Source organism: Triticum urartu, chromosome 2A, assembly GCF_056163025.1.
Source record: "Triticum urartu cultivar PI428250 chromosome 2A, HENAU_Tu73, whole genome shotgun sequence".
Lineage (NCBI taxonomy): Eukaryota > Viridiplantae > Streptophyta > Magnoliopsida > Poales > Poaceae > Triticum > Triticum urartu.
The window spans coordinates 401,430,464-401,447,936 of NC_141874.1; the positions used below are offsets into that span (position 1 = coordinate 401,430,464).

The following is a 17,473-nucleotide window of genomic DNA, read 5'->3' on the forward strand; positions in this document are numbered from 1 at the left end:
ATGTAGCTATCATTCTCTTTTCTCCAGCTCACATGCACGCTCACTTCATGTTTCTCCTATCTTTGCAAACATGGTCTCTCGACGTCTCCCTTGAGAAGTGTCACACTCTCCCTATCATTATACATTACACGGTTTTCATTATCTCTCACGTCTCTACCATGCTCTGGTATCACTAGGTACCTAAGCTTTCTTTTTCACCGCCACACACAAAGTTTCACTCATCTTTCATTTTGTCTTTCTGTCTATGTGGTTCTCTCACACACCCTATATGTCTCTAGATATGACTCATACCACTAAAATTACTCTCTCCTACAGACACAACATTTGTTACGGTCTCCTTTCCGTCTCCATCCCAGTTATAGATTGACATTATTCATTTGTTTACCGATCAGACAAACTCCCCCCCGCTCTCTCTCACTCTCACACACAGAGCTCCTCTTTCCACTCCCCTTCTCGACTATCGTCTCTCTCTCTCTCACACACACACATAACTCTCGCTTTCGCACCCCAATTCGTATTTCTCTCACATCATTGATCGACTAGCCTCCCGATAGGTTTATACACCCGCACACTCGGGCTTCCACTATGCTACCTCTTGAGCATTGCGTTGGTTTTCCCCGAAGTGGAAGGGATGATGCAGCAAAGTAGCGTAAGTATTTCCCTCAGTTTTTGAGAACCAAGGTATCAATCCAGTAGGAGGCTACGTGCGAGTCCCTCGTACGTGCACAAAGCAAATAGCTTCTCGCAACCAACGTGATAAGGGGTTGTCAACCCCTTCACGGTCACTTACGAGAGTGAGATCTGATAGATATGATAAGATAATATTTTTGGTATTTTTATGATAAAGAAGCAAAGTAAAATAAAAGGAAAAGTAAAAAAGCAAAGTAAACAACTAAGTATTAGAAGATTAATATGATGAAGATAGATCCGGGGGCCATAGGTTTCACTAGTGGCTTCTCTCAAGAGCATAAGTATTTTACGGTGGGTGAACGAATTACTGTTGAGCAATTGACAGAATTGCGCATAGTTATGATAATATCTAGGTATGATCATGTATATAGGCATCACGTCCGAGACAAATAGACCGACTCCCGCCTGCATCCACTACTATTACTCCACTCATCGACCATTATCCAGCATGCACCTAGAGTATTAAGTTCATGAAAACAGAGTAACGCCTTAAGCAAGATGACATGATGTAGAGGGATAAACTCATGCAATATGATGAAAACCCCATCTTGTTATCCTCGATGGCAACAATACAATACGTGCCTTGCTGCCCCTACTATCACTGGGAAAGGACACCACAAGATTGAACCCAAAGCTAAGCACTTCTCCCATTGCAAGAAAGATCAATCTAGTAGGCCAAACCAAACTGATAATTCGAAGAGACTTGCAAAGATAACCAATCATACATAAAAGAATTCAGAGAAGATTCAAATATTGTTCATAGATAGACTTGATCATAAACCCACAATTCATCGGTCTCAACAAACACACCGCAAAGAGAAGATTACATCGAATAGATCTCCACAAGAGAGGGGGAGAACATTGTATTGAGATCCAAAAAGAGAGAAGAAGCCATCTAGCTAATAACTATGGACCCGTAGGTCTGAGGTGAACTACTCACACTTCATCGGAGGGGCTATGGTGATGATGTAGAAGCCCTCCGTGATGGATACCCCCTCCGGCGGAGCTCCGGAACAGGCCCCAAGATTGGATCTCATGGATATAGAAAGTTGCGGTGGTGGAATTAGGGTTTTGGCTCCGTATCTGATCGTTTGGGGGTACATAGGTATATATAGGAGGAAGGAGTATGTCGGTGGAGCAACAGGGGGCCCACGAGGGTGGAGGGCGCGCTTGGGGGGTAGGCGCGCCCCCCTACCTCGTGGCCTCCTCCTTTGTTTCTTGATGTAGGGTCCAAGTCTCCTAGATCAATTTCAGTGAGAAAATCATGTTCCCGAAGGTTTCATTCCGTTTGGACTCCGTTTGATATTCCTTTTCTTCGAAACCCTAAAAAAGGAAAAAAAACCAGCAATTCTGGGCTGGGCCTCCGGTTAATAGGTTAGTCCCAAAAATAATATAAAAGTGGATAATAAAGCCCAATAATGTCCAAAACAGTAGATAATATAGCATGGAGCAATCAAATATTATAGATACGTTTGAGACGTATCAAGCATCCCCAAGCTTAATTCCTGCTCGTCCTCGAGTAGGTAAATGATAAAAACAGAATTTTTGATGCGGAGTGCTACTTGGCATAATTTTAATGTAATTCTTTTTAATTGTGGTATGAATATTCAGATCCGAAAGATTCAAGATAAAAGTTCATATTGACATAAAAATAATAATACTTCAAGCATACTAACAAGCAATTATGTCTTCTCAAAATAGCATGGCCAAAGAAACTTCACCCTTACAAAATCATATAGTTTAGTCATGCTCCATTTTCGTCACAGAAGAATGCTCTCATCATGCACAACCCCGATGACAAGCCAAGCAATTGTTTCATACCTTAGCAATCTCAAACCTATAAACTTTCACGCAATATATGAGCGTGAGCCATGGACATAGCACTATGGGTGGAATAGAATATGATGATGGGGGTTATGTGGAGAAGACAAAAAAGGAGAAAGTCTCACATCAATGAGGCTAATCAATGAGCTATGGAGATGCCCACTGATTGATGTTAATGCAAGGAGTAGGGATTGCCATGCAACAGATGCACTAGAGCTATAAATGTATGAAAGCTCAACAAAAGAAACTAAGTGGGTGTGCATCCAACTTGCTTGCTCACGAAGACCTAGGGCGCTTGAGGAGGCCCATTGTTGGAATATACAAGCCAAGTTCTATAACGAAAATTCCCACTAGTATATGAAAGTGACAAAACAAAAGACTCTCTATCATGAAGATTATGGTGCTACTTTGAAGAACAAGTGTGGCAAATGATAGTAACATTGTCCCTTCTCTCTTTTCTCTCATTTTTTGGGCCTTTCTCTTTTTTATGGCCTTTCTCTTTTATATTTCCTCACTTGGGACAATGCTCTAGAAAATGATGATCATCACACTTCTATTTATTTACAACTCAATGATTACAACTCGATGCTAGAACAAAATATGACTCTATATGAATGCCTCTGGCGGTGTACCAGGATTTGCAATGAACCAAGAGTGACATGTATGAAAGAATTATGAACGGTGGCTTTGCCACAAATACTATGTCAACTACATGATCATGCTAAGCAATATGACAATGATGAATGTGTCATGATAAACGGAATGGTGGAAAGTTGCATGGCAATATATCTCGGAATGGCTATGGAAATGCCATAATAGGTAGGTATGGTGGCTGTTTTGAGGAAGATATAAGGAGGTTTATGTGTGAAATAGCGTATCATATCACGGGGTTTGGATGCACCGACGAAGTTTGCACCAACTCTCAATGTGAGAAAGGGCAATGCACGGTACCGAAGAGGCTAGCAATGATGGAAGAGTGAGAGTGCATATAATCCATGGACTCAACATTAGTCATAAAGAACTCACATACTTATTGCAAAAATCTACAAGTCATCAAAAACCAAAGCACTATGCACATGCTCCTAGGGGGATAGATTGGTAGGAAAAGACCATCGCTCGTCCCCGACCGCCACTCATAAGGAAGACAATCAAAGAACACCTCATGTTTCAAATTTGTTACATAACGTTTACCATACGTGCATGCTACGGGACTTGCAAACTTCAACACAAGCACTTCTCAAATTCACAACTACTCAACTAGCACGACTTTGATATTATTACCTCCATATCTCAAAACAATCATCAAGCATCAAACTTATCTTAGTATTCAAAACACTCATAGGAATATTTTTACTAATCTTGAATACCTAGCATATTAGGATTATTTAACCAAATTACCATGCTATTTAAGACTATCAAAATAATCTAAGTGAAGCATGAGAGATCAATAGTTTCTATAAAACAAATCCACCACCATGCTCTAAAAGATATAAGCGAAGTACTAGAGCAAAACTATATAACTCAAAAGATATAAGTGAAGCACATAGAGTATTCTAACGAATTCCAAATCATGTATGGATCTCTCAAAAGGTGTGTACAGCAAGGACTATTGTGGTAAACTAAAAAGAAAAGACTCAAATCATACAAGACGCTCCAAGCAAAACACATATCATGTGGTGAATAAAAATATAGCTCCAAGTAAAGTTACTGATAGAAGTAGACGAAAAGAGGGGATGCCTTCCGGGACATCCCCAAGCTTTGGATTTTAGGTGTCCTTAGATTATCTTGGGGGTTCCATGGGAATCCCCAATCTTAGGCTCTTTCCACTCTTTGTTCCATAATCCATCAAATCTTTACCCAAAACTTGAAAACTTCACAACACAAAACTTAAAGTAGAAAATCTCATGAGCTCCGTTAGCGAAAGAAAACAAAATACCACTTCAAGGTACTGTAATGAACTCATTATTTATTTATATTGGTGTTAAACCTACTGTATTCCAACTTCTCTATGGTTTATAAACTATTTTACTAGCCATAGATTCATCAAAATAAGCAAACAACACATGAAAAACAGAATCTGTCAAAAACAGAACAGTCTGTAGTAATCTGTAGCTAGCGCAAGATATGGAACCCCAAAAATTCCAAAATAAATTGCTGGACGTGATGAATTTATCTATTAATCATATTAAAAAATAATTAACTAAATAGAACTTTTTAAATAAAAATGGCAGCAGTTCTCGTGAGCGCTAAAGTTTCTGTTTTTTACAGCAAGATATCAAGACTTTCCCCAAGTCTTCCCAACGGTTCTACTTGGCACAAACACTAATTAAACACAAAAAACACAACCTAAACAGGGGCTAGATAAATTATTTATTACTAAACAGGACCAAAAAGCAAGGAATAAAAATAAAATTGGGTTGCCTCCCAACAAGCGCTATCGTTTAACGCCCCTAGCTAGGCATAAAAAGCAAGGATAGATCTAGGTATTGCCATAATAGTAAGATAGATCATTAAAACTCATTTCATATTCTCTACGTTCGGCAGCAAGTTTTCTTTGAGGCAAGCAAAAGTAATCAAAAGGGATTAATTTAATGGGGCAAAAGTCCCCAAGATCAACCTTGGGAGGTATAGGTTCCTCCTTTGGTCCTTCGTATTGCACAACCAATTCATCATTATAAGCATTCTTTTGACAGAACTTTGTGAGCCTATATTCAAGAGAATATCCTAGTTCATTATTTCAAATGGCCAAATCATCATTAAGCTGAGAAATTCTATGAACTAAAACATTGGTAGGAACCCTTTTTCTAAGATTCTCATTGAAATCAACATAGTCTATAGATTGAAAACGCATTATTTCTTCTTAATCAAAAAGGACAGCCTCTATGGGAGGACGGCAAGCGTCCACCCTATAATGCGCAAAGATTTCTTTGGCCTCTTTTTATTATGAATCTAAACTCATGAGCCAAAAAGATAGTAGCAGCACGCTTAACAGAAGAATGCTCAATATTAGAAAATTCTAGGAAAATCCTTTGTATGCAAGGATGCATGTGCATGAATTGTCTTTCAAGTTCAACTACAAGCATGGCAACAACGTCCGCAAGACTACTAGTTCTATGAAGCATAGAACTACCCATAGAAGGTAAAGCACCGACACAAGTAAAGAAATCTTGAATAACTCCTTTTCCAATAATATTACCACTACCAACACGGAATTTTTTTGTATGTAAGATGGGGGGGTTCTTTAGCAGGAGCATCAGAATTCTTCATGATATTATCATTGTCCATATCGACAATAATTTCCCCAATTTCAGACATAATGGCAGAAGGTGCAAGGGGCAAAAAGAGGCAAACAGAGAAAGAATAGAGAGAGAGAGGGCGAATAAAACGACGAAGGTGAAGTGGGGGAGATGAAAACGAGAGGCAAATGGCAAATAATGTAATGCGGGAGATAAGGATTGTGATGGGTACTTGGTATATTGACTTTTGCGTAGACTCCCCGGCAACGGCGCCAGAAATGGCTCATTGTCGGGAGTCAAATCTTCACTTGCGCGAACCTCCTCGGCAATGGCGCCAGAAATCCTTCTTGCTACCTCTTGAGCACTACGTTGGTTTTCCCCGAAGAAGAAGGGATGATGCAGCAAAGTAGCATAATTATTTCCCTCAGTTTTTGAGAACCAAGGTATCAATCTAGTAGGAGGCTACACGCGAGTCCCTCGTACCTGCACAAAGCAAATAGCTCGTCGCAACCAACGCAATAAGGGGTTGTCAATCCCTTCACGGTCACTTACGAGAGTGAGATCTGATAGATATGATAAGATAATATTTTTGGTATTTTTATGATAAAGAAGCAAAGTAAAATAAAAGGCAAAGTAAAAAAGCAAAGGAAATAACTAAGTATTGGAAGATTAATATGATGAAGATAGACCCGGGGGCCATAGGTTTCACTAGTGGCTTCTCTCAAGAGCATAAGTATTTTACGGTGGGTGAACGAATTACTGTTGAGCAATTGACAGAATTGAGCATAGTTATGAGAATATCTAGGTATGATCATGTATATAGGCATCACGTCCGAGACAAGTAGACCGACTCTTGCCTGCATCTACTACTATTACTCCACTCATCGACTGCTATCCAGCATGCATCTAGAGTATTAAGTTCATGAAAACAGAGTAACGCCTTAAGCAAGATGACATGATGTAGAGGGATAAACTCATGCAATATGATGAAAACCCCATATTGTTATCCTCGATGGCAACAATACAATACGTGCCTTGCTGCCCCTACTGTCACTGGGAAAGGACACCACAAGATTGAACCCAAAGCTACGCACTTCTCCCATTGCAAGAAAGATCAATCTAGTAGGCCAAACCAAACTGATAATTCGAAGAGACTTGCAAAGATAACCAATCATACATAAAAGAATTCAGAGAAGATTCAAATATTGTTCATAGATAGACTTGATCATAAACCCACAATTCATCGGTCTCAACAAACACACCGCAAAAAGAAGATTACATCGAATAGATCTCCACAAGAGAGGGGGAGAACATTGTATTGAGATCCAAAAAGAGAGAAGAAGCCATCTAGCTAATAACTATGGACCCGTAGGTCTGAGGTGAACTACTCACACTTCATCGGAGGGGCTATGGTGATGATGTAGAAGCCCTCCGTGATGGATACCCCCTCCAGCGGAGCTCCAGAACAGGCTCCAAGATGGGATCTCATGGATACAGAAAGTTGCGGCGGTGGAATTAGGGTTTTGGCTCCGTATCTGATCGTTTGGGGGTACGCAGGTATATATAGGAGGAAGGAGTACGTCGATGGAGCAACAAGGGGCCCACAAGGGTGGAGGGCGCGCCTAGGGGGGTAGGCGCGCCCCCTACCTTGTGGCCTCCTCCTTTGTTTCTTGATGTAGGGTCCAAGTCTCCTGGATCATGTTCGGTGAGAAAATCACGTTCCCGAAGGTTTCATTCCGTTTGGACTCCGTTTGATATTCCTTTTCTTTGAAACCCTAAAATAGGGAAAAACAACAATTCTGGGTTGGGCCTCCGGTTAATAGGTTAGTCCCAGAAATAATATAATATGTAGATAATAAAGCCCAATAATGTCCAAAATAGTAGATAATATAGCATGGAGCAATCAAAAATTATAGATACGTTGGAGAAGTATCACACCGTCGCGTACATGTCTCTCTCGCACTCCTTATATCTATGTAGATATTTCGTCCCTTCTTGAGACATGCCCTCTCGATCGTGCACACACACACACACACACACTAAAGCCTCATTTTAAGCTGATACCTCTTGCACACACACTCTTTGTGTCTTTGTCACACATGCACTCTGTCCTCCTCCTCTCTCCCTCTCTCTCACACACACAACACACACACACATGGGCTTTTTGCAACAACTAGCAAGATGCCCATGCGTTGCACGGGACATCAAGATGCATTTGTATGAGTAGTTTATCTTGTGGGAGAAAATGATGAACAAGGGAAGGCCTTATTTGCAAATGTGGAGAGGGGTCTGGGTATCTTTTTGCGAAATTGCCATAGTTGCCTTCCTATCCGTCAGATATAAATCGGACGACCTCTATTGCAGGATGGCAGGCACACCATCATCACCAACTCTGTTTTTTATCTCTAACTAGGAAGATGCCCGTGCGTTGCACGTAACATCAATATGCATTTGTATGACTAGTTTATCTTGTGAGAGAAAAGGATGAACGAGGGAAGGCCTTATTTGCAAATGTGGAGAGGTGTGTGGGTACCTTTTTGCAAAATTGCCATAGTTTCCTTCCTATCCGTTAGATATAGATCGGACGACCTATATTGCAGGATGGCAGGCACACCATCATCACTGACTCTGTTTTTTATAAGAGTGTAGATATCTAACGGATAGGAAGGAAACTATGGCAATTTACCCGCACTCCTATCCACATTTGCAGATAAGGCCTTCCCTCGTTCATCCTTTTCTACCACAAGATCTTGATGTTCCGTGCAACGCATGGGCATCTTGCTAGTAAGAATAGAAATTAGAGATATACCACTTCTCGAATCTTGAAACCAACAACATTCCTCCCTTATCTCATCAAAACCGTCAAAGGAATATATTTTGAGTGAAACATAAGATATTTTTAGTGATGCACATATTTCAAAACTAGACTAATTTTTCTATCAAATCGGTGAATATGTATTAATCTACTTTGATCATGTGGCAAAGCATTGGCACATTGCTAGTAGTTATTACTACTGTATAATTTTTTGGACACCATACAAACGATGGAGTACATATACGAAGAGAAGGGGCGCACGCACGCAATCGGTCTCTTGCTGTCTCGCACGCATGAGAGTTACATAAAGGCACCGTTAACAAATAAACCCTAAAACCCTAGGTGCACAATTGCTGCATGCGTGGGTATCGGGTACGTGGTGGAGCGCGCCTTTGTATGAATAGTCAGCTCATGTGATAATTTGATCCGTAGGAGTTGATGGTCGGGACCACAGGTGAACGACCTAGAGGCGGTGGCTCGCTAGTTGCCACAAATCGAGTAGCCATGTTTAAAATATCATTTTTTAGCGGGGTGAGTGTTCCGATTTTCGAGGGCGCGTTATAACTACTTAAGTAGTTCTTAGAACGATTGGTATGGAGCAAAAATGGAATTCATAACTACTACCTCCTTGGCGTATGGTTGTATGGGTTTATGTTGTGAGATGTTGAACCTGGTAGTTCTAGGGCAAATACTATGGTTTAGATGTTGGTTTTCAGTAATGAAAATCGGAAGGGGGAAACCCTTCTTTGATAAAAAAACTACTACCTCCGTCCTGGTTCTTGTATTTTGGGTCAAAGTTTGTCCACGAATTTTACTTGTAAAATGTGAATGGAAAATGAGATTTTGTTATACCCAAACAAAAAAGGACTAGAGGGAGTGATTGCTCTGACACGGACGCAACCTCTCATAGCACAGGCATTGAGTCGATGCGCCGGCCAAGAGGGCCCCACTCGCTGCAGGCCAGGCTGAACACGCCTCCTCGCCACATGCAACTGGCTTCAGACTGCCCCGCCTGCTTCCATTGAATCCACGTGTGTGCCAGCAACACGTCCTTCCACGAGCCAGATGGCATTTTAGAACACAATGTTGGCTGGCTCCTCTCGTCCGCTCGCTATTTAAACGAGGCCAGACGCCTGGCAAGAACCGCACCACACCGCTACTCCCCATATCCTCCTCGCACCATTTTCTCCACACTCTCCATAGCATCCGGTGAGCAGGAAGACGAGTTCTCCGGCATAAAAGCCGGTTGGGTGCCCGGACAAGCTAGACAACTCGCTGCCCACCTCCCTCCCCGCCCCAAGCCATCAATAAGATGGGCGAGGCTGCAGGTGGGCAAGCGGAGGAGCAAGCTGCCGCTCCAAGCCGGCCCCTGGTGCATCAACTTGATGCTCCAAGCCTGCTCGCAGAGGGGTGGCCAGTTGCTGCACGCCGGCACATGGGGGACCACAGCGTCCAGCGCACCGTGGTTGGTCGCGCCATCCGACGCAAACGTTGGCGGAACCGCGACATGCTGGCGGAGGTGGCCAACACGTTTGTGGCCATCGCCGCCGCCGCCGCTCTAAACCCATGAATTCTACGACCACTGCGTCGCCGGCATAGACACCCGGTGTGTTGCCCGGTTTGGCTCAAAACATCATGGACCACAGCCGCAGCCGGCATTAGAAATTATAGCTGCTTCCAGAAGTTATTCGCGATTAGTCAAAAACTGACCAAAATATAATTAATTACGCATGGTCTTGACTTGTTGTGCTCGCACTGGTAGTAGGAACTAGATGTTATTCTTTATTTATAACTCTCCTCACATTTTTTTTGGCTTTGAAGTGAATCATGGTTGTGGACATTATCTATGAATGTGCAGTTATCTAGGAAGATGAGTTTGATGTGGAAGTTGAACTTGGAATGTTGGGCTTGCGCATGAACTATACCATGTCCAATGCTTCGTCTATTATTGTTTAGAAAGTACTTGTTGTTATTACATGACCCGAAAAAATTATTTTGTGCCACATCAGCAGATGCACAGACATCACAACAGACATGCTGACTGGATAAACATTTGAACCTAGCTATTATGAAGGAAAATTTGTATTGACAACAGTTTTAGATTGCAGGAGACGCCTAGCCTACTCTGCCTCTGCTAGCTTCTTTCTGGCTTCTTCCATCTCTTCTTTCGCTTGGGTGAAGAGAGCATCTGATTGCTCTTTTCGCTTCTTCAGGAACTTAGCTACATTCTCAATGGCTGTTGCATGATTTCTTTCAACCTTTACTAGAGTCACGAGGACACGAACAGCTGACGACTCCACCTGGCTTGTGTGTAATCCAGCATCATCTAGGAATTTGCACCTTGTGTCTAATGCACCATCATTAGGGAACTGGAACCTTATGTGTAATACAGCCTCATTTTGGAAACATGATCTCGAGGTTGACCATACTTCCCTCCTCGCAGGAACTGCATCCTGACATGAAGTAACTTCTTTTTTAGATCAATACTCAGAGCAACCCAGATCCATTTAGTAGAAGCTAGATAAACATGACTCGGAGAAGTGAATTCAAAAGGAAAAATATAAAACTAGACTACAAGGTGAGAACACCCACTTCCTACATCAAGCTAAAAACGAAAGCACTAGGACGATTAAGACTCTTCTTATTACACATCGAAGAACACGAGGCTAAGAGAAACAGGAAACTACAACATATACACATCGAAGAACACGAGGCTAAACGAGAGTAATTGTAAGGGTGTTACTTACCAAATCTCGTTTTACAGGTTCGGCGCAGCTCCTCTTTAACTTGCCACGCTCCTTGAAGATGTCCCCAATATCCCGTGTTTGGTCTTCATTGCTCCTCTACATGTTCGCACTTGTGGTTTTAAAATCTCAACATGGCAAGAAAAATATACTAGTAATACTCACGCATCTTGTGGGCAACATTAAAGCACTCGTCTGCCATGTTAGAGCATCTCCAACAGAAGCGCAACGCGCAGCGCTTTAAAAAAGCATTTACAGTGCTGAGATCGAGAAGTAGAGATAGAGAGTAGAGACTAGAGAGTAGAGACATAGATAGTTCTCAACATAGATATAGCATAGATAGATAAAAAATAGATAGTTCAACTACTCCTCGTCGTCCGACTCCTCCTAGGTGATGTCCACCTGCAGCGTCTCAATGTAGGCGTGAAGATACCGATCGTCGTCGGATTCCCAGGGCGACACTGCTCCTAGCCTCATGTTGAATTGAGCGTCATCTTTTCGCGTACACTTGTCCTCGCGATAGGCGGCTCGCTCCGCCCTCCTCTTCTCCCTCTCCGCCCTCCTTTGCGCGTAGAACTCGCGCTCGTTAATGATGTCCTGTAGGAAGCATTGGCGCCACAGCGCCATGGCTTCCTCGTCCATCTCAGCGATGCCGAGATGGTGCTCCCGCCTACAGTTGTCGCGACGATCCTCGTCGGTGATAAGCCGCGGCAGAGGCACGAGCTCCTGCGCCCGCTCCCGCGTCGGCATGTTGGGGAAGTTCAATGTTCTATGAGGCCACCGGAGGCGCCACGCTGCCGCGTCGTATGCGCGGGCGACCTCGTTGGCGGTGTCGAAATTACCGAGGCCGAGGCGCATCCCGCGGACACCGTGGTATCCCCAAGTTTCTCGGCAACGTGATGGCATGGTGGCGTGGCGAGAAAGAGCGGGGAGAGAGCGGCGGCGAGGCGCAGAGCAGGGAGAGAGCTTTGGCGAGGCACAGAGCGGGGAGAGTGCGGTGGCAAGGCATAGAGCGGTGGGAGGGTGTTGGATTTTATAAAGCGCGCCGGACGCCGCGCGCCAAAACTAGCGCGTGCCCGGCCGCTTTTTCCCGTGTGCGCGATCCTTTCCTGATGTCCCTGCTATCTCTACTCTCTTCTCTACTATTATATTTATTTAATATTTAATATTTATCTCTCCTCTCTTCTCTACTATTATATTTATTTTATATTTTATATTTATCTCTACTAGTCTACTCTCTACTCTTTTTTCTACTTTCTTTTCTTTTCTCTACTCTCTACTTCTTATAAAAAACCGAGTTCGTGATGATGGTGTGTCTGCCATCCTGCAATATAGACCGTCCGATCTATATCTGTCGGATAGAAAGCAAACTATGAAAATTTTGCAAAGAGATACCCGCACCGCTCTCCAGATTTGCAGATAAGGCCTTCCCTCATTCATCCTTTTCTCCTACAAGATAAACTACTCATACAAATGCCTCTTGATGTTCCGTGCAACGCATGAGCATCTTGCTAGTTCTAAAACACTTTCCATCATTTGCCACACTACTGTTTGTAGATGAAGAACCTACCCAAGCACAGCGCGATACAGGAGCGGCGCACAATTACAAGCTGATATTCTGTTGGACAATGGAGGCTATAACCAATTACTTTTACGGGAACAATAGCAACCAGGAAAATTGAAGGGTAGGTATGAACAAAATTGGAACTGCACATGTACTGCTAAGTGATTCAATACACACATTACCAATCAAGGAGGAGAACGATGGTCGCGGCAGCCTCTGTGCATCATGGTCGGCAACGGGCGTCAGTTCATTGTCCACGATAGTGGTGCTTCTGCGCTTGGCATCGGCTTCCGGGAAGTAGATCCGAGACCGTGGAAGACGGTGCCGGGGAAGAGGCTCCGTGTATGAAGACGATGGTGGACTGGCTCCAACGCGGCGTACGAGGTCGTCGATGAGGCAGATGCACTGCGGTGGACGAGTGCGCCGATGGAGAAGGGGAGGAGCATGAAGGCTGCGGTGCCATGTAGAAGTCTATTTTGGTGTGGGGATAGAAAATGGGGAGTATTCAGGTGTAGTACTCTGGGTGCCGAGGTGGGGTTGGCTGGGTAGGGTGAACCTGAAGTTAAGAAAACAGGCCCCCTACCAAGCGTAATCCGTAGACCTGTTCCGAAGGTTATGACGGTAACTTCGCACTACTCGAATCAGGGTCACGGGAGATTTTCCCGCCGACCTCAAAATTTTGTGACACTGAACTCCCTGTGTGGCCTGTTGAGTGATTGGGTTAAGCAACTAGCGAGTAGTACTAGTAACTACTAGTACTCCCTCCGATTTTATTAACTCTGCATATTAGGTTTGGCCGAAGTCAAACTTCCTGAAGTTTGACCAAGTTTATAGAAAAACATAAACATTTACCATAAAAAATATGTATGATGTGAAAGTACATTCAATAATGAATCCAATGGTATTGATTTGTTATTGTATATGTTAATAATTTTTGTTACAAACTTTCTTAGAGTATACAAAACTTGACTTTGACCAATGCTAATACGCGGACCTAAATAAAAACGAAGGGAGTGCACATTTGTTTTCTTAGTTTGTAGTGAATTAATTATTTGTTGTAATTGTGAAATAAATATATTAGGCTGCTGACTTCGTATGTAATGGTCTATAAAATTCAATAGTTACAATCATTGTTGAATTCCAAGATGTATACGAGGTCTATAATACTTCACTATATGCTCAAACTCACATAATCCCAATCAAATGAGAATCTAAATGCATTTCGTAGTTATTACTTTATAGGATGCTACAAAACCAACCATAACTCTACATCATCCATTATAAAAGCAACATTTTGAACACATCCCAATGTGTGAATGAAACATGTAGAGAGAGTTTGCGAAGATGGAGCAGATAGGGAGGTAAAGATTGTGTCTATGTGGACAAGACACTAGGAGAAAAAGCTAATGAGAGAGAGAGAGAGGAAGAAGTTAGGTCTGTGAGATAGATGGAGGCATGTAATATACGTGAGATGTGTGTGCATCCATATTCTGTAGACGTGGAAGGAGAAGAGACAACATGTTTGATGAGAGAACTGGAAAGACATGGGCGAGAGGGGAAGGATCTCATGGGTTGAGGGATTGATAATTTTGTGCGGGAGAGAGATGGATTGGTAATTTTGTGCGGGAGAGAGAGGGGGGAGAGGAGTTAGTCAACCATCATCACATAATCTTGCTTCCACATGGCCCTGCATTCTCTAGTGCAGTGTGGTCGCCGTCTTCGATCTCCTCGATGCCCTCTTTGAAGGTTGAGGTGTTGTGCATGCTGGGGTGCAGAGAAGCAAAAGCGAGAGTGGTCGCCATATAGCCTTGGATGGGGATGAATTGTGTGCTCGGGGGAGGGGAAGTGTGTGTGCGGTGTGTGTGTGTGTGTGTGTGTGTGTGTGTGTCAGGTATTGAGAGAAATCAAACCTATGGAGAGAAATGTGCGTGTATGTGACGGAAAGCTACATGCTAAATAGGGTTTTCACGAAGAGATTGTGCGTGCGAGATAGAGAGCGATGTGCGGGCCTTGAGGTGGGCTGGGGCTGGGTGAGGGTGTCAAAATGTGTGCATTGATGCATGTGTTACATGCGATCGTGCGAGGGACGGATGAATCGAGAGAGATGGTTGTTGTGTTACGGATGCTCCCCTCTCTCTCTCTCACACACACACACACCCACAAAAGTACAAATATAAGACCGTTCTCTCATGTATACACAACGTATCGGCGTCTGTCTATGTCTCACTCATGCATGATCATTTGCACATTCACACCTCTCTATGTCTCTATCACACGCACACCGTCTCCACATTTCCCTTCTGCCACAACACACATATGGACACATACACACGTTCTCTCTTAGTCACACACACAAAATCAATATAAAAATATCAATATTAAAAAAACTAGGGCGCACCTAAAATGTCCAAATCCAAATAAACACAAACTGGAGCTAAATTAAAATATATGGAAATATTGTAGCATCAAGAACTTTTCCAGGGAAAAAAGTTGAGTAATATTCGGGGATTGTTTCCACACACACAAAAAGGTTCAGTGGGTGTCCTTCGAGCGCGACACGGTGACGCACCGTTCGATCGACCGCGTGGCCGCGGTTCACGCGCTTGCACATGATTCCGTATCGCGGCTATGGTAACTAATATAAGCCCTGCCTCAGTCTAATGTTTACGTGTACTAGTACGGTTTTCTTTTAAGTTTGACCAACCCTATATAAAACTAAACTAAGCTCCCATACGCGCACTCATGAATATGTCGCCGCCGCCGTTGCGCATGCCGGCGCCCACCTACTCTGGCCAACCATTTCTCTCCCATCACCGCCGTGTCGCCGCCATCCCTATACCATGAAGCCGAAGGCTCGCCCGCTCACGTTGTCGGCAGTCCCTCATCGCGATGCCGCCATGCTACCAAGCACGCGAGCAACTGGTAGAGCCGCGTCTATGCACGCAGCGTACGAAGAGGAGGACGAGCGCGTTCTCCAGCACGCCGGCGAGGAGGAACTAGAGTGTCAATGTCGTCTCCGCCCGTGCGGAGGAGGCACGCATGGTGGCTGTCATGGCGGAAGCTGGTCGCGCCTGCGCCGAGCCCGCAAACCGGGTGCGGATGTGGAATCTACCTTCGAGACCTTGAATACCACGAGGATCCTGCAGTCTGAAGGAGCAATTTGGGTCAGTCGACTCTTGTGAGCCATTGGATGCAACATGGATGGCTAGAAGGGCTTCTTCAATCTCCGAAATTGATGCACTGTTCATCTTCTCAGCCCGCCACACGCCTAACCGCCTGCCGTCGCCCCGCCCTCCCCTGAACCGCCTATCACCGCCATGCTCCCCCACCCCCGCCATCCGTTTAACCCCGGGCATGATCCATTTTTCCAGCAAACTGCATTCCACACCCAAAACTCATAAGATAGATCATGGGCACCCTGCCACCCTAATATAGATACTGGGGTAGCTTCTCTGCCGTCTTCTTCCTTCGCTCCGTCGAACTTCTTTCACAAATTGATTGACCCAAATTATACTACTAGTACGAATGTATTAAGTACAGTAGGAACACGAAGATACGAGCAGTAGTACCAACTGCAAGAAGAACAGTAGTAAGACATAGTACTAGTACTACTGCACGTACTAAAGAGTTCAAATAACAAGAAAGAACATAAACATAGTTCTGCTGGGTGAAGGAAATATGCCCTAGAGGCCATAATAAAGTTATTATTTATTTCCTTATTTCATGATAAATGTTTATTATTCATGCTAGAATTGTATTAACCGGAAACATAATACATGTGTTAATACATAGACAAACAGAGTGTCACTAGTATGCCTCTACTTGACTAGCTCGTTAATCAAAGATGGTTATGTTTCCTAACCATAGAGATGAGTTGTCATTTGATAGACGGGATCACATCATTAGGAGAATGATGTGATTGACTTGACGCATTCCGTTAGCTTAGCACTTGATCGTTTTAGTTTACTGCTATTGCTTTCTTCATGACTTATACATGTTCCTATGACTATGAGATTATGCAACTCCCGATTACCGGAGGAACACTTTGTGTGCTACCAAATGTCACAATGTAACTGGGTGATTATAAAGGTGCTCTACATGTGTCTCCGATTGTACTTGTTAAGTTGGCATAGATCGAGATTAGGATTTGTCACTCCGATTGTCAGAGAGGTATCTCTGGGCCCTCTCGGTAATGCATATCACTATAAGCCTTGCAAGCAATGCAACTAATGAGTTAGTTGCGGGATAGTGCATTACTGAACGAGTAAAGTGACTTGCCGGTAACAAGATTGAACTAGGTATGGAGATACCGACGATCGAATCTCGGGCAAGTAACAGACCGATGACAAAGGGAACAACGTATGTTGTTATGCGGTTTGACGGATAAAGATTTTCATAGAATATGTAGGAGCCAATACGAACATCCAGGTTCCGCTATTGGTTATTGACTGGAGATGTGTCTTGGTCATGTCTACATAGTTCTCGAACCCGTAGGGTCCGCACGCTTAATATTCGGTGATGATCGGTATTATGAGTTTATGTGATTTGATGTACCGGAGGTAGTTCGGAGTCCCGGATGAGATCCGGGACATGATGAGGA

The 17,473-nt window shown here is 43.6% G+C and overlaps 1 protein-coding gene across 1 annotated transcript; it reads right to left on the bottom strand.

The window, feature by feature from the left end:
• Positions 1-11,696: 11,696 nt before the first annotated feature.
• LOC147985257 (uncharacterized) lies at positions 11,697-12,167 on the bottom strand. Its single transcript, XM_087541479.1, has one exon. The coding sequence runs from the start codon at positions 12,165-12,167 to the stop codon at positions 11,697-11,699; it is 471 nt and encodes a 156-aa protein (XP_087397605.1).
• Positions 12,168-17,473: the final 5,306 nt, after the last annotated feature.